The sequence below is a fragment of the Lycorma delicatula genome, chromosome 7 (assembly GCF_047948215.1).
Source record: "Lycorma delicatula isolate Av1 chromosome 7, ASM4794821v1, whole genome shotgun sequence".
In the NCBI taxonomy this organism is placed as follows: Eukaryota; Metazoa; Arthropoda; class Insecta; order Hemiptera; family Fulgoridae; genus Lycorma; species Lycorma delicatula.
Genome location: NC_134461.1, coordinates 33,721,363 through 33,740,747, shown reverse-complemented (window position 1 = coordinate 33,740,747; position 19,385 = coordinate 33,721,363). Strand labels below are relative to the sequence as shown.

Below are 19,385 nucleotides of genomic sequence, written 5' to 3'. Positions count from 1 at the left end.
TTGATTTTTTATAAACCAATACAGGAACCAGACCTATAGCCTTATACCAGTAATCTGGATCTAACCCTAGTATACAAGCACACACATATATATCCACAAAAAGAAGGTAATTTAAATGGTACATTTTTACAAATGTTCTTACAATTAATGTAATTTCTGTATTAAAAATAAATGCAATATTTATTAATACTGTATTATATAGAACTTACTTTAATATGATTAAAGTTTTTTCTTTATAACAAAACACTATTACGTTTATTAAAATTTATGACAAATTTTCTTTTTTACAGACATTAAAAAAAATTTAATTAAATAATTATATTTTTAAACAACCGAAGTCATTACTAATATATATACACACACAACACTCATTCATATACATGCATACTGATAAGTAACAAAAACATTTTAGATTAAGGTAAATATTTCAGATTACATGACTCAATTTTCTTTGGCACTTCAAAAACAACTTAAAAATTAAAATTAACTTTTATGTATATGAACTGTAATATGCTTTTGATGAGTAAAAAATTAACTCAATAGGCTTTATTAAGTTATTACTTATAAATTAAAAAAAAATGTATACATACATTTATATATATAATCTTGGGCTCATACTCAAAATCACTCAATTTTAAAAATAATCATACTCATATTAAAATAAGATTTGTACTAATATAGTTTTTGAAAACAATATAAATTAAGTATGAAAAAGAATTAATGACTAGTAAGAAAGATTGATCAGCGGTGATAAAGTTTTGTATATTCCACTAGTAGTGTAACTCCTATTTTGACATATGATGATATAAGCAAGAGTAATATAAAAAAAACAGCCTCTTTTTATGAGCTAATTAAATTTCTTTACTTTTTATTTTAATACAAACTTGAACATGCTATAGTTGCATTTTAATGAGAAGAATGAAATTAATAATATAATACATAAAAAAATAGACTCTTGCCAAAAATTTAAACCAGAGTTTGATAAGTGTAGACCATTCATTCTCAAGGTGGGCGATAATGCCCCCTTGTGGGTGCTAGTGGCCTTCAGGGGGGGCGGTAGAAGGCCCACAGAAAATTGGGAGCGTTCAGGCGGTCTAGGAAGACATTGGCTGATTAAAAAAAAAGGCAAAAAATTATTTTTCCCTGATATTTCAAACTAAAATTAAATACCTATTATACTAGTAAAAAAAATGAAAAGGACACCTATAGTTTATGATAAAAAATAATTGTATTCAAATACTTTAATTTTGCAACCAAGAGGCTCAGAGACGAATAAAAAAAAATTAAAGCTTGAATACTCTACTTTTTGACACTATACTTAAGATTTCAAAAATTAACTTTTAAAAAATTAAGATAGATTATTTAAAAACTTTAATTATTCTTAACTAACAATTCAAAATTGTAAAGGCTGTAATGAATTAGGAAAATATAAAAAAACAAGAGGCTACGTAAGAAAAATGATTTAGATGATGCCACATTTCAAAGTATAAATAAAAAGAGATCTATCCTATAAATCAACATAGCATTAAAATTCAAATGAAGAAATTTTAAATTAATATATTGTATAGATTGTGTTAGTAGAAATGTCTAGATTGGTTTATTTTCCCGTTTAATTGGATGATTATTATTACTACTATTATTTACAACGATATTCTTTAGCTGTCAAAGAATAATACATATATTAAATCTAAAATAAAAAAATAATTAAGTGGATATGATGAAAGGGCTACAAGTCACAAATTAATCTCTTATACGTCAGATAATTATAAGAATTTATTGGTGTGAGAAGGCTCACTCGGAAAGTTAGCATTTGGCTATAATGAGAAAATATGATTGGTCCCTTACATCTTATCAGAGCCGTACTGAATATTAAAAAATTAAGAGTCTACAGTTTTCAGTGTACAGTAATGATTGTTACAAAGATATTAGTTGCATAATGTTAACAAAGAGCACAGCACCCAATCAATGATGATTTTTATATAATGAATTAATGTTACCAACATTATTTTATCAGTTGTATCTTATTCAAACTAAGAATTGGTAAATGTGATATACCAAAAATTACATTTAGTTTTAAAACTATTAGTTACATGGTAACACACACCACAAACTAATTTATGTAACTCTAGATAGGGAATTTTGGAGAGCTGCATCAAACCAGTTAAATGAAAAAAATGTAACTATACCATCTTATTTTTAAATTACTTAATGAACATACTTTGGGTTTCAGATTTCTTTGTCTAAATAAAAAAAAAATTACATATAACTTACATAAGCACATTATTGAATTGTTATATAAATATACAAAGAAGAAAACAAAATACAAATGAAAGAATAAATTTAAAATAAATAACGAATCAATAATTTAATAGCAGTAAACCTTCAGAAGTACAACAAACATGCCGTTGATTTATTTTTTGATAAATGTTTTGTGGTATGTATTCAATATTTGCCTAAAATAAATATTACTGAATAACAATATATGTAACAAAATCAGAAAGCTGTAAAGGATTGGATTAAGAGAGAGAAGGAACAAAAACACAGGATTTCCCATACAGAATGCAACTTGGTCGCGTTAGAATTCATTTTTTTGCTCTCTTCAATGGAAGCAATTACTGTACAAAATAAATGATAAATTTATTACTCTCCAATTATAATTACCTCAAAAAAATTATAATTTTAAAAAACTCTTTTTATTATTGAACAACAGATACCTTACTTCTTTCATTTGCAAGTACTTCATGATATACGTTATGGGAATTTTTTATATTTAAAATTCTATTCATTGACTACTCACATGGCTACAGAAACAGAACTGCCATCATATACTGGCAATAACAAATCTAAAACATGAATCTCTTCATGCACAAATTGTCAACAATAAAATGTTATTCATTTCAGAAGATATGTATAATTTGAATTTAACATGATTAAAAACTTAATAATTCTTTGAAATAACAAATGGAACAGTTCTTTCAAATGTAGAGATTTCAACTGATAATCACCTTGTTAATTTCTTATAGTACGGTAATTACTAAACTCTGATTTCACTTACCATTTCCACATTTAACTCTACCGAACATATTTTGTGTTTCTTGCATTTAATGAAAATTATTCAATTTCATTACTAATCTCAACGTATCTTAGGAAAAGGCATCTGGATCTTGTATCAAAATACAATGCAACTTAAGAACATGATTTTATTATGAATAAATCATCTACAACTGTACAATACATAGAGACTACTGATCATGCCATTCAGCATAGGGACTTCAGAGTAGTTAATTTTAGTGAACAGTGAGAATTAGTTTATTCTAAAGATAATTCATATTTTATAGAACAACAAAAAATGAATGTTATTTTATGTAAAATTGTAAGGACAGAAAGCTAAAAGCAGTGACAATTTTTACATACTATTAAATTACATAAATAAAAAACCAACACACTTGCACTCTTAAGTCAACCAAACCTGTAAGTCTTACTGAATTATATCAGAATAGTAGTTTTTATCATAGATTTCATTAATTCCAATGCTAAGTATACCAAAATATATAAAAAGTTAAATAAATATTGAAATAGAGTTCTGTTATATGTAAGTTTTTTTTTAATCATATAGCACAATATTTTAAGAGATGGAGAAGATTAATAATTCATTCAAAACTAGATCGTATATATTTATTTTCTAATAATAAATAATTCAATAGTACTAAAAGATAAACGTAATACTATAGGATTCTCCAGACAGATAAAAAAAAGAAAAGATCTACACTTAAATAATAATCTAAAATGTAATAAATTTGACTTCATTGAATCCATTGACTAGAGTAAGTTGACAAGTATAGCTCCTGCAATAAATCTTGAAGCTTGATCTACAACAGCTAGTACGTTGTCTATTATTACAACTGAAAACATTCAGTTTAGTTTTCACGTGTAGAAACAAATTACTTCCTTGTACACACAACTTATTATTTATGTTACTAGATGGTATTACGGATTAATTTTAAATATTTTAATTCTGCTGTTTGTAGTTTATAAATGATAAATATTTTACCATAAAAAGAAATGTTATGGTATATTTTTAAATGTTATAAAAATGAAGGCCATTCTCAAGTATTATAATTATGTCAGCAGACAAACACCAAATGATAAATTAATGAACATTATAATTATCTAACATATATAAATATAGTTTATAATCTATCGTGATTTTATTTATTTTAAAAATAAACAAGGACAAGCCAAGTATTATAACTCAGGAAAGGAGTCACCTTTCTTAGAATAATATTAAGAAATATTATTTACGATGTGCTCATTTAAGAGAGTTATGTATAAAGCATACTTTGCGCCAATTCTTATCTTCCCGACAAAAACCTGGACAGGTGTCAAAAAAATGGAGGGTTGAGTACAGACAGCAGAAATGAAATTTAAGAAAGTATGTTAGGGAAAACAAGAAGGAATAGGATAAGGAGCAGTATGATAAGAGAGAAACTGAAATTTGGAAGCCTTGTTGAGGCAACTGGAAGATCAACTCAGGTGGTTTAGACATATTTGAAAGGATAGATGAGGAAAGATCACCAAACAGGATGATGCTTGCAGAGGAAACAGGTAGAAGAACAAAGGGTAGACCACAATGAAATGGATAAATATGGTGATGGAGAAAGTGTGGAAGAAAGGGGATGTGGTGAGAGTAATGGAAGAGAGATGATTATGGATCAAGGCAGTAGAGAAATTTTGTAGAAGGTCCAATCTGAGGAAACTTGGATTAAAGGGAACTGAAAATGATGGATTATTATTTATAATAATATTCATAATAATAATGTATAGTAATATACATTATTATATAATTATATATAAATCAAATTAAATTTATAAATGTAATAATAATGTTCAAAATATTAACTATACATTGAGGTGATTAAAATTATTAAAAAAAAAAAAAAAATGTGTTCTGCGATCTAATACTAACACCACAATACATCTTATGAAGGACAAAGGCCCATTCACTGTTAGCTAATGAAGCAAACGTTATGCTAAAAGGATAACAGAATGATTTGAATTGTGGCAGTCTCACTACCATGACACCAAGCACCAAGATTTGTTGCATCACCTGTACTCCATGTTATTGTTTGTATAAGCCTACAGTATACCAACTATGATGTCAATACAGTTACCTAATCAGATCTTAATCAGTACATAAATTAACTACAGCCACAGTTTTACCCACCGTAATCAAGAAATTCTGAGTTATTTTGCCTGTAAGTACTTGTATAATACTCAGTAACTGTTAAAAACACACTAAAATAATGAAAACACACGTATAATTAAAATAAATTATTTCTATACAATTAATATATAAAAATAATAAACCACCGAATTAAATTAAATAATATAAATTTAAGAAAACGTTTTTTTAACAAAAGGTTGAGTTTCTTTAAAATTAATACATTATAATTAACTTTTAAGAATCTTAAATGTACAAATTAATATAATACATAAACATTACTAAAAATACATATATATTAAATTTTTTGAAAATACTTATATTTTATCTTTAATTAAACATAACATGATATGTATATGTTGGATTACAATTTTATAATCCAGTAAATGTGTATTATCTAAACTGTAAAATAATTTTAAATTGCAAAATTTAAAGTAAATATTTTTCAAATGTCATATAAAATTTGGATCATTAAAGTAATAACAAGAACATTTTAGAAATCAAATCATTTTTAATAAAAAACCTAATACTTTATTTTTTGACAACCACAATTTTGTTAATAGTGAGACTGATTATTCAATTAAGCAGCAGAACAAAACTTAAAAATATGATAAATTAAGCAACATAATTCATTTATCATTGATTTTAAAACATTTTATTTAATTCAACTATAATTATCTAACTCTTAACACTGTTAATGTTATGATAGTGTTGTGTAATACTGAAAGATCTGAGTTCAAATTCAAATAATGATGTTAATTTTTTTTAAATCTGAATTGGACGTGATGAATGTACTTAGGTGTACCAGACCCAAGTCTGGTTGCTATAGAGTGGTAAGCCGGATAAGAAAAACTCTTTGCTATAACTAAATAAAATAGTCGGCTATAATGCAGTAATATAATTTAAAGAATAACTGGTTTTGTAAAACATACAAACTTGCAAACTTGAAATTTGATCTCTTTTTGCATATAGGAGGATTTTACTTATATAAACTGTTTTTACAACATAGCTTGTTTTATTGAAGCTCATACACTCTGCTAATGTATTAACAGAATGTATGACTTTCAAAAATAAATAATGTGTATAAATAAATATGTACGAGAATGCAAAACTTTGTTATTAAATTATTATTATTATTATTATTATTTGAGTTGGAGTTAGAGGTCTGCTGAGTACGGACGTACTTCTGTGCGCTCTGTTCTTATTTTGGTTTTTTATTGGTGTTCGATTAATCTATCTGGTCTGTAGGATTGGCAATTGTTAGTGAAATATAATTGGATTTGTTTTTTTATTTTAGACTGATTTTGGAAAACGGACTTACCTTTTTATTAAGTTTTTTAGCTTTACGGCTTTTATTGGCAATAAAGTCTATAGTTGACTGTCAGTGGCGGTTTCAGATACCATCGACTATTATAATTTTGTTTCGTTCGGTGATAAGAATTGGATAGAGGAATTAATTATTTTATTTCAAATATTTGTTATCTAATGATAGCATAGACTGGTGAAGCACTATTTATTATTATTATTATTGTTATTGTTATTGTTATTATTGCTATTATTAAGAACATTCTTTACGATATTTTGAGGGTTTTTCTGGTTGCTAAGGACTGTTTATCTGTTTGTTTACATTTATTTATTTTTTTTTATTTTTTTTTTGTTATTTCTCTTTATTATTTTGCAAAAGTATGGAAGTGTAAAATCTGGGCCTTTTACCTCTTTTAAGTGATTTTCTTTAATTTTCTGGTTCATACGTTGTTCACGATGCCGGGCAGCACAGATCGTTGTCCTCAATGTGATGAGATTTTCTTTGGGAAACAGAAGTATTTTCGTTGTGTGGTGTGCACAGTTTGGTGTCATCAAAAATGTTTGGGACTTTCGGCGGAGGAGGTTAGATTGTATTCTCAGAGCAAGAATTTTAAATGTGGCTCTTGCATAAAGAAACACGTCATTATCGATGATAACACTTCTGTTGGACACAATGTTGAATCTGATAATGGCACTGCTGGTGGTTCTATTCGGGGAGATATGCTGTCTGTTAAGGGTGTTGCATGTATTTTGAATGATACGGGTCTTTCAATGAATCCACCCAAGGTGGTTTGTGATAGCTGTTATAAGCAGAGCGATATCATTGCGGATAAGGATTTGCTTCAATCTCTGCGGTCTGCTGTTGACGAGGGAGTTCTGGAAATAATTCGTGCCCTCCAGTCTGAACTTAATGATATAAGGTTTGAACTTAAACGTCTTCGATATGAGAATTCTGAATTGAAGTCCTCGATTAGCGAAATAAGAGGTGTAGTCGTGTCTGGCATGGTTGTTCAAGGTGGAAATTTACACAGGGATGTTCTTTCCTCTGGTTCTTCTTCTCTTTCGCCTGCTAACCTTATTCCTGATCCAGTTAGACCTCGTTGTGGTGATGTGATATTAACCTCTCCTTGCCATCTCACTGTGCTACTTCTGTATTCAATGCGGCTAAGAGGAATAGCAACATGACACGAGTGCGGAGTTTTGATGATGGGTGTATTCAGGATGCAGTGAGGTCATCCGGAAACGCTTCGCATGTGGGTTACAAAAATGCTGAGGGACTTACTTCTGCTACAGTTGACGCTGTAAATAAATCCGCTAACCCTGTGAATGATGTTTTGACTGCAGCCTCCCATGATGTGGCTAAGAAATCTGTTTGGACTGTTGTTGGTTCTGAGAAGCGTAAAGGCCCCAAAGTGAAGTCTTTTCTTGAGGGTTCCATTGCTCCGTCTAACCCTAAGAAAGGGGTGAGGTCTCGAAATGCTGTTTTTGGGAAAGGCGACGTATGCTGTGATTTGGTTAAGCCCAGGACTAAAGCTCTTTTTGTTTCGAGGTTTAACTCTTCAACCGGGGTTGGTGATATCACCAAGTTGCTTGGGGGACACAACTTTCAACATCTTCAGTGTATTCGTCTGAAGACTAGGTACGAGTCGTATAGCTCGTTTCGAATTGAAGTTTGTGCTTCGTATTTTGACAGCTTAGTTCGTCCTGAGATCTGGCCTGTTGGTACGCTGTTGGCTCCATTTTATGGTCCGTTGAGGCCTGATGCAGTGTTTGTAGAAAAAGGTTCACGGGAGGATGGATTGCAGCTCGGTAGCGATGGGTAAATTGAGGATGATCTACCAGAATGTTCGTGGTTTGAGGACTAAGCAGGATGAAATTTTCGCGTCCTTGATTGATTTTCACTTCGACGTGGTTGCCTTGACTGAGACTTGGCTTAGTGATGAGCACTGTGATGTCAATCTGTTTCCAGACTGTTACCATGTTTTTCGGGCTGACCGGGATTATGCTGCTACTTTGCTTCAGCGTGGTGGTGGTTCAGCTATTCTTGTAAAATCAAGCATTAGGTGTATGAGGAGGAAGGACCTCGAGGCGTATCCTGAGGCTGTATGGGTTGAGCTAATTCGACCAGGCATGAAGAATTTGTTGGTTTGTGTTATGTATGTTGCTCCGTTTTTAGCTTCAATTCTCCTCGACCAATATTTTGATTTTCTGTATAGGCACGTAGATATTTTAAGTTTTGATATTTGTATTGTAGGCGATTTTAATGTATCTGGAGTGTGCTGGTCTACTAGAAGTCTTCCTGCAAATATTGGGTTTTATGCTAAATGTAAAGCACGATCGGTTTTTGATTTTGTTGACATGATGAACTTGGACGTTTTTACACATGAATCAACGGATCCTTCCTTCTGTAATAATGGTTTGGATTTAATTTTTACTAACTGCAGGATTTTCACTAGAGCTGCTGAGGCTCTTGTTTGCCCTGATAAGTTCCATCCTCCGTTTGAAATTGGGTTCCTTGAAGTCGCAACCGTTGATGTGGCGGAAACGGGCCTGGTTTTTCGCTATGATCGTGGTGACTTTCGTGCGTTGTATGACGATGTGAGGTTTGCTGATTGGTGTAATGTTCTCTTGACCGTCGATTTGGAGGAATCGGTTCTGGGTTTACAGAAGATAATTACTGCAGCGATTGATAAACATGTTCCTGCATTTCGTCCTAAGTCAACCAAATTTCCACCTTGGTTCAATAGGAACATTGTTAATCTTCTCAAGAGGAAGAAGGCTGCTCATCGCAGGTTTAAATCTTCTGGTCTGTCGGATGATTATTTCTTGTTTTCTCGGCTGCGTAGAGATGTTAAGTATGCGATAGCGGATGCCAGAGTGGTTTGGGCTCGGAAGTGTGAATCTGACCTTTGTTCTAATCCGAGGAATTTTTGGAAATATATTTCTCGACAGAAGTCTAACTATGTAAGTTCTCCAGCCCCTACTGTCGATGGGCGGACTATTTCTGATCCTCGGTTGAGTTGTCAGTATTTTGGTGAATATTTTCAATCAGTATACCAGGACTTTCCTACGCAGACTACGTCTGGTGGCGCCTGTATCAACAACCATCGGATTCTTGACATTCCGATGGTTTCATCTTCTGACGTATCCGGTGCTATAGGAATTCTTAACGCTAGATCGGCGGTCGGCTTGGATCGGATTCCTGCGTTTGTTATCAAAGGTTTGAATGAGATTGTTTCTCCTATCCTTGCTTCCCTGTTTAATTGGAGCTTGTCGTCTTCTTCTTTTCCGTCCCTATGGAAACACGCAGTTGTTACTCCTATACCTAAGCCTGGTGTCCCTTCCCTGGATAATTTCAGGCCTATTTCTATCATCGGTACTTTTTCCAAAGTCTTCGAGAGGATTCTATTTAGACATGTTTATGACCATGTTCTCCCGATGTTGTCGTCATTTCAGCATGGATTTATTAAAGGTCGTTCACCAGCTTCTAATTTGGCCGCCTTTTTGCAGGATTCAGTTAATGCAATTGAGCATAGGGGTCAAGTAGATGTGATATATTTTGATTTTACCAAAGCTTTTGACAAGATACCCCATCATTTGTTGTTAACAAAGACCAAGGGCTTCGGCTTCAGCGATCGTTTTAATGATTGGCTATCTTCTTATCTTTGTGACAGGCGTTTTGCGGTTCGTTTTGGTGGACAGATGTCTGAGGAATCCTTCTTGGCTATGTCTGGAGTGCCGCAAGGCTCTGTTTTGGGTCCCCTTCTTTTTATTATTTTTATAAATGATATCGGGCATCTTTTGACGTGCAATTTTCAGATGTTTGCGGATAACGTCAAAATATATTGTCCGATCAGAAATAGTATGGGATCACCTGTTGCTACAATTGAATATTAACAAGGTTGTTGAGTGGGCTGACCGCAATTGTATGCCCTTGAATTTTCGGAAGACCAAACATTTGACTTTGTCTCGTAAGACGTCGAGCTCTGTTTTCAGCTATAGGATTGGTACGCACGTTATTGTCGCTGAGACATTGGTTGAGGACCTCGGGGTTTTATTTGACGCGAAGTTGTATTTTCACGAATATGTTGCTCGGATTGTCAGTAAAGCACGCCGGGACCTGGGTCTTGTCCTTTGGATTTGTGGACGGTTTAGCAATATTTCCACTTGTAACCTGCTGTACAAGTCTTTGGTGAGTAGTCGCTTGGAGTACTCGACCGTGGTGTGGAATAGTACACGACGGTTTGCCTCTGATCTGGTTGAGGGTGTTCAGGATAGGTTCTTGAACTGGATGCGTTTTAAGTTTGGAGATTGTTTTGTTGGTGCTAATAGAGAGGATATGTTGAGGCAATTAGGCCTTTCCAGGTTATCTGATAGAAGAACGTACTTTGACTTTTCTTTTATAAAGCTCTGCACAACAGACTTCCGACGCGTTATCATGTTGTCTTGCGGAACCAGGCCAGGTCAGTGAGGTCTTTTAGGCAGTTTGTGACGCCGGTTGGTTCCACCGTGTCTCCGATTGGGCGGTGTACCAGTGTTGCAGTGGAGTTCCAGGATAAGCTAAGCTTTTGGGAAGATGAGGCAGCCTTCGTTAAAAATTTGAGAGGGTTACGTGGCGATGGATCATTGTCCTTGGTGTGATGCTCACTTTCATGATTTTAAAATTATTGTTGTTTTTTTTTAAGGATTATTGCTTATAACTTGTTTTATTTGGAATGTATTAGTAATGTTGTCTTTTTGTTTTTGGATGTTTTCATCTATGTGTTTTTATTAACACTCCGTAGCTACCGTTTTTAAAGTTCTAATTATTTTTTGTATTTGACTGCATAATTGTTATTATTATTATTATTGTGTTTTGAATATTGTATTTTTAATTTATATGTGGGTGTTCTTTTGTGACTTTATGTGATATTGTGTGGCATACAAAGGTTTTGTAACTGTTCTGTTGCACAATTATAAAATAAATAAATAAATAAATTATTGTAAAAGATAACTAAAATAATTTTGAATCTAAGTAATTTTTGATAAATACTTTCCAGACCATTCAGTTATGTCAAATGTTCATTAAGAATCAATTTATGTTCAGACAAAAAAAAACAGCTCATACTGCTCTTTGATATGTAATGAAGCGGACAAGATTAAAATAATATTACTAATTATGAATATATTTAGAGTCTTTCAAGAACGTAGGAAGCATTTATCAACTAAAAAGCAATAAATATATTGTCTAACAATTTATAAATGTTGGTCGAACTTGTATCAGAAAGACTGGTCCTCAATAAGGTAATTTCTTGAACCTCAATAAACTTATCTTTCAAATCTAGTCCAAAAATAGTAGATTACAAACATTAGTTCATTTAATTAATGTTTATCAAAATAAATTTGAATCTGTCTTACAATATTACACAACTATGATGATTATGATAACCAAATATTCAAGGTAATTATTTTCTTGTTTCTATATAAAGAGCTCATTTTGAAAATTATAATCATGATCTAAATTCAATAACTTTTAATTTTCACCATTTTAAAAATAATATGGATTAATAGATTCCTCATACTAATTTAATCTTTTTTTCAATAAAATTGAAATTAAGAATATGCCAGTAATTATTTTGCAGAAATTCTTCACTCAACAGAACATTTACTTGACTTAAAATGATTAACAAATTAAAAACAACAATAAAATCTTATATCAATAAATATTAACTATGATAACAAAACAATGAAATTAATAAATATATGACATTATTTCAATTTGGGAAATAATTTTTTTAAATTTAACAGTCTAACTTTCATAAATTGAAAACAAAAAAATATATAAACAATAATATAAGACATAATTAATTAAACAAAAATCATGAGTAAAGCATCACAATTCAAATTTTTTTCTAATCAAAAGCAGTTAATTGTAATAAAATTTTAATTTAATTGTATACTTTACAATATAGTAAAATTCAGTTTTACAATAATTTTTTTTTTAGAAATCAAATTTACTTATTTATTTAACTTGTCCGATGTGATAAAACTAAAATTAGAAGTATGTCATTGAATTGATTTAACACAGAAATTTTGTAAACCAAAATAATTAAGTTCCCAGTTGACAACATTATCCACCATACAGTAAACTAATTCATAGGTCAATTTTACTTTTAGTTCAGTTTCTTGATACATAAAACTATCCCCCCCCCCCACCAAATTATAATAAATACAATATCTTACTAGACTTATGCCAAAATGAAAATATGACTTTTAGTAAGTCATCTGACTTAAGTTTTAGATTGGGCATCATTATTGAATAAATTTTACTGTAGTTGATCTGTTGCTATAGAATCCAGATCGTATTAAATATTTAGCTATAATTAACTGGATTTGAGTATCTACATTACTATAGTAGTTGACTTAGTTTATGGCCTGTATTAGGAAATAATTTACTTTGTAATATAATCACCTTAATCATAAATTTAATTAAAATAGTGTATTATGTATATATATATATATATATATATATATATATATATATATATATATATATATATATATAGTATGTGTGTGTGTGTATAAATAATTTCATTTAGGTTAATAAAATGAATAGAATAATTAGCTGATCTAAAATTATATTTTGGTTTATACACATCTGTCACTATCCCATTCCATTTCTGTGTTATCTGCCATTCTTTGTAATTTTATAACAAGTTTGATACCGTGTAGGTCAGATAGCTGCTTCTCTAATTACAATTACAAATTATTTAGTCTTTATGTTTGACTCCTTTATCCAAGTTAAACTGCGATTTATATTATATTAAAATGTAACGTAACAAATATACAGATCAGAGATCTTTCATGACTTTGGTAAAAATTATTTGGTAGCTTATCTCAACAAATAAAGTTTTAATAATCTATTACTATTATTATTACAATACGGAATTTAGTAATAAATAATACCTTATCTTTTATACTTTTATATATAATAAACAATTTCTTAAAATATTTTGATATAATTAACATGAATCTAAAAACTTTTTATGAATTAAACATTTTAATAAATAAATTATAAATAATTTATTTATTATTTATTAATAATATTTATCTAAATTAACATTTATTGGAAGCATTAAATTTTTATCACAAGTTTAACTTATAATTATACTACACACTAATGAAAAAAATTATATAATAATGCCTATTAAAATGAATATTTTTAACATCCATACATATTTTATTTTTTACTAAATACAAAATTAAATGTCAAGTTATTCAATATTGAAAGACAAAAAAATATCAAAGTAGGATGGCACCTCTGCCATCAATTTAAACTGAATGATAACTACTTAATATATATAAAACTATCATCAATCATTCAATAACAGCAAGTTGACTTGCCAAACTATCTCAGTTTATTTCCAATGAAACCTTGAAATTATTTGCAAGTGGATTGAACACTTTAATAGTGACCAAATAAATAAATGTTGACAACCAATATGAAAAACCAAGGTGGTTTCAACTCCAGTTGAGGAATATTGCATTGATAAATTTATTCAAGCAGGAGACAGGTTACAAAAGAAATTTGCTTAATATTTTATCTGGCTTCCTCAATTATTGATAAACTGAATTACTGATAAAACATACGTAAATCCCTACTTCCACATATTTTGTAAGACAGCTTAACTATCAATCATAAAGAAACCAGACTTCACATATCCAAAGTTAAAAGTTATTTGATAAAAAGAGATGGATGTTTTAAAAGAATAATAGAGTCTTGATTACATTGTTATGACAATATTCAAAACAGCAAAGCCATGAATGAAAATAACTCACTTCTCCAGTCAGGAAAAATTCAAAACCTATCATTTGATAAAGTGATGCTAACAGACTTCAAGGGTGCAATGTTCTATAATTATTTTTAAGGAAATAATATTATCAATATTCAGAAAAACAGATACTCAATAATAAAGCAAGCCTGTAATACTGAAAAACGGTATGGGTTATAGAGAAAAGGAATTGTTTTACTTGAAAATAATGCTTGTCAGTATAAGTCACAATGAACAATTTTTTTAACAACCGAAAAAAAAATCTGGTAAGTTCTAACACATTTTTATAATCTAAACCTCAAACTAGATTTTTAAAATTTTCAAGAAGTCAAGTTTCACAGTATGCAAAAATAAAAACTAATGTAAAGCACAGGTAACGTTTTCAAGACAAATAATTCTTTGCTACTGGCAAAAAATCTTATTCACCGATTGAAAAAGTGCATAATTTTTGTTACATATTACACTGAAAAATAGGGATTTTATTAAATTTAGTGAATAAACAATATTAAAACAAAACAGTTTTTCTTTCTTATAAATAGAATGATCCTTATTATATAAAAAAAACAAATTTTAATCTATAAATAAAGAAACTACGTCAAAGATAGGAACAAATACTATACTAATATCATATTTGTAAAGGTTCACCACCTAATGTATTTAAAAACAAACAACCAATTTTAAGTTTTTTTAATACTTAGAACACAATTTATAATGTTAAAATTGAATTGAATTCATTTTTTCAATGTGTGTTTTATGTTATATAACTAAACAGTAGTAGACGATCTGTCACAGGAGGCAATTCACTTTTAGAAAATTACAAAATCATATTCAAAATTTCTATTCCAGGATTACTAGAGAACATGAGAAGTTAAGTGGTTTCTTGGTTGCCTTCTTCAATGAACTAAATTATATTGCTGCAAATCAGAAAATAGAGTCATCAAAGTGCAAGTGATATTAAGCCGTACAACTGATATCTCTAGTAAGTGCTTATCACATGGAGTGATGTACAGTAAATAAAGAAATAAACTAATATCAGTACTTCTAACACCTAAACTTCAATGAATGCAAAAAAATGAAGTTAATCAAAGGAGTGGGCTTGAAATTCCAATATTTTTGTTTTTTTTTTCTCTTTTTTGTAGATAAACTGTACAATATCTAAGTATGTACAATATCCAATGACAAGCTATATTAATTTAAATAGGCTCCCTAAAATTTTTTATTTTTAAAAATATGTATTGCTGTAACAGTAATGTAATGAAGCACATTATATTTCTTAAATCAATTGTATTTCTTTATTAATTTTTTATTTGATTAATGGCAGACAACTGCTACAATTTCAATACCTCAGATGCTCTTTTGATCATAAAAACTTATTTTTGTAAATAACTTTCTAAAAATTTACATTCAGTAGAGGTCATTATTACTATTACTACTGCCTCGATTCAGTAAGGAAATTACAAAAATAACAATCTATCCAATTTTAATGTAAACTATAAATCCAGTTTGCTTTTTAACGCACTGGCTCCAATAAATATGTCTACTACTGTCTACTCCAAGATGATTGGATATACTTGCACTTTCATATGGTTTTAATATACTGGAACTATTGGCCTTTCAAATAATTAGTTTGTAAATTTATTTGTTCTGAAAATAATTTGTGTTCAGTGCATTACAATTTTAAAATAAAATTATTATTTTTGTTCATTTGATTTATTTAACAAAAAGAGTTGATTTATGTAAAAGAGTAAAACAGTATGTTTAGAAGAGTTAGAATTTTAATAATTCTTGGTCTCAGCTGCATTTCTCATATTGAATGATTTGCTGCATTCCATGCAAAAGCAATTTAAAAAATAAATAACTGTTTTTAGTTCATATTAAATATATCTTTATTTTTAGTTAATACATATATTTTAAAGTGTGTATGTGTTAATATATGAATTATATACAAAAATTAAATTAAAAAACAATAACTTCAGAGAAATCTTTAAAAACTGACCAGTTTTTTTAATGTTTTAAATCAAATTAAACATATTATTTGCTTTATTATTTGGTATGGTCAGATCTAAAGTAGATCAAATAATTTTCTAGATAAATCTTTAAAAAAAAAAAAACCATTTAAGATTCTATGGAACAACTGTTACCAGCTGTAGATGTATTGTGATAATGAAGTATCAAGTCTACACAAAGATAATTAGATATTCTGTGACCTCTTGAAAATTACTAAAAACAAAATAATGAATTTACAATGAGTTTGTTACATCAAGAGTTAGCAAAGTAAAGAGGAAAAGTATTATTAAATCACTATGAACTCTTTCCATGGTTTTTTGAAGCTATAGTAAACTATTTCATGTTTACAATGAAAGGTATATATATTAATATGCATGTAAACATAAATACACACAAAAATATTTGACATAAAATAATATGATGAACATTAGAATAAACAGAAGGCTTAGAAATTATAATTACTCGCATAATGCTAATTTTATATCAATCAATCATATCAACAGAGAATCTACAAGTGGAAAAAGAAGATGGTTTCTTCTTTTTTAATCATTTTTATATAAAATAGAACTAATCAAATTCATCTTTAAAATCTGGTGTACTTTTTTAACTACACATCATGCAATTGAATTAATGCCTATGATATAAAATAACTGAAAACAATCACAAAAAATTCCTTCAATTTGAAAAATTATAGCATTAATTTACACTAATATGCAGGCGTAAACAATTTTATATCATGTACTTTTCAATACAGTCAATTTACTCATAATCAATACTTATTAAAATGCGTTTGTGTTACAATTTTGTAATGATATGATTGGGTCTACAGGTCTCCATTTGTCAAACTGAAGGCACTTCAACGCTTGCCTGAAGAACCTTATTTCACAGTGATAAAAAATAAATTCATTTAAAATATATGAAAATTGTCATTTAATATACATTTAGTAGATTTCTATTTACAGAACATACTTAAAAACTACTCCATTATAATTGTTACAACACCATAATATTTTTATTCTACTTTGATTACAAATTATTGTATATATAAGAAAAAAAAGTTAATTAAATAAAACCACTACAAGAATCGTCACAAATTTATTAAATAAACACTTAAATTATAACTCAAACATGGCAGTAGAATAAATACATACTCAATTATAACTAAAAATGTAACATTTCACTAGTGTTCATAGATACACAATTGAATTTCTAGAAATTTTCTGGAGTTCCTTTTCTTTAAAAATGTATTTGCAGTATAATTTATGGATCTGCAACTAAATGAAGAATTTATTTATTAAAAAATAACATGCAGCATAATAAAAGAATAAATAAAATGTAAAATAAACAAATAAGCATTAAAAAAAAGTCACATGCATACTTTCACTCACAGTTATTAAAAGTTTATGAAGAAGTTTTTAATTTAAGAAAAAAAACAAATTTTTTTTAGATTAAGTATTACTTTGTACTAAAATTATTGGTTAGATATTAAACACATATTCGTTTAATTTTACATTAATTTAGCATGCATTTAATTTATTTTACAGTTCATTACAAAATCTGTATAAGATAAATTATATATATTTATTTTATTATATAATGAATTTTTCTTTACATGTTAATCACATCTTATATCTCTATTTACACACTGACAAATTTATACATAAGTATGTGTGTATACTGCAAACAATAAACAATATTTTCTTAAAATCAATTCCTCACGTAAGATAGATCATGAGCACGTAGTACAAATTTATTCCATCTACATACCCAATTAGCAATGAATTAACAAAAATAAAAGAAAAAATCACATACACACATTAAATACATTCATACATACAATACATTACACCACACATTATTCATGCATACAGACTGCTTAAAATGTATTTATTTAAAAACACAATTGAGATCATAAAAACCTCATTAAAATTCTTAAAAATTTCACATTCTTTTTTCTTAAGACAATCATTAAACTAATGACTAGACAATACTATAACACTTATATAATTTTCATCAACATAAAAAACATAATAAAATTAAAAACCTTTTGTTTTATAATGTCAATAACAAGTACAATATATATTACATTTTACAAAAGAATACTGCACTGATTTAAAATACATATTTGGTATTTTTGTATTATATATAACATACATTTATTCATTAAAGTTTGAGCACTGTTATTAACTCATTCTTTCCACAATAACAAATGGTAATTTTCAATAATAGTATGGTATTTCACTGTTTAAACATGAACTGTACACACAGAAACGAAGTACTTATATATGAGATCGTAAATTTTTAAAAATATATATACAATATGTATATAAATGAACTGTGTTCATGCATCTATGATGCGGCTGTTTCTTTACGTGTTGAGAAGGAAACTATTGACCTTATCCCTTTCATAGAAGTCTGAAAAAGACAAACCATTCTTTAAATGTATGTTTTAATTCTATTGTAAAATCTACAGAAACATGATAAAGAACAGGACACTGATCTGATATTGCAATAGAAAGTAAAGGGGAAATATGAGGAAAAGAGTGAACATTTTACTCAAATATTTTTAAAAAATTTCCTCATATAAATGACACATATGCATACACATAAACCACTAACTCTTCTAGTAATTTGTATCAATGCTTCTTATCGATGTTCACAATCTGGCAAAATAGAAATCCTGAGGGTTTTTTACAGATCTACCAATTTAGATTGTTTTTAGAGATATATATCTTAGTATAATCGTTCAAGATGTAAATGGCAAAAATAGGCTATGGTGACAATACTGAATTTTTTCATATTTACAGAATAAATTGATTCCATTCTGAATAACATGTTCCTGTTGCAACTTTTGCCATTCACAGAAGTTTACTGAGATACTTAAATTTCAACAATCATACAGTTAAATAATATAAACTTCAAACTAAGCCTCTCGCATACATTTTATTCATTACATACCTAATCTACACTATACAATAGAATCGTTCTAACAATACAATATTCTATAATCCCTGACAAAACTTAACCAGGAAAAGTGATGA

At 28.9% G+C, this 19,385-nt stretch overlaps 1 protein-coding gene across 3 annotated transcripts in view; it reads right to left on the bottom strand.

The window, feature by feature from the left end:
* Window positions 1-19,385, bottom strand: part of RSG7 (Regulator of G-protein signaling 7) — a 72,290-nt gene that overhangs the window by 7,420 nt on the left and 45,485 nt on the right. Inside the window, exon 13 of one of the 3 annotated variants that reach the window (XM_075371379.1) lies at window positions 16,370-17,618. The exons of 1 other annotated variant lie outside the window; for it this stretch is intronic. In XM_075371379.1, the coding sequence (XP_075227494.1) occupies window positions 17,532-17,618 (87 nt within the window). In that variant the 3' untranslated portion in view covers window positions 16,370-17,531. Of the gene's footprint in view, window positions 1-16,369; window positions 17,619-18,421; window positions 18,760-19,385 lie in introns of those variants that run through there. One more of the 3 variants, XM_075371380.1, reaches the window with a different exon arrangement.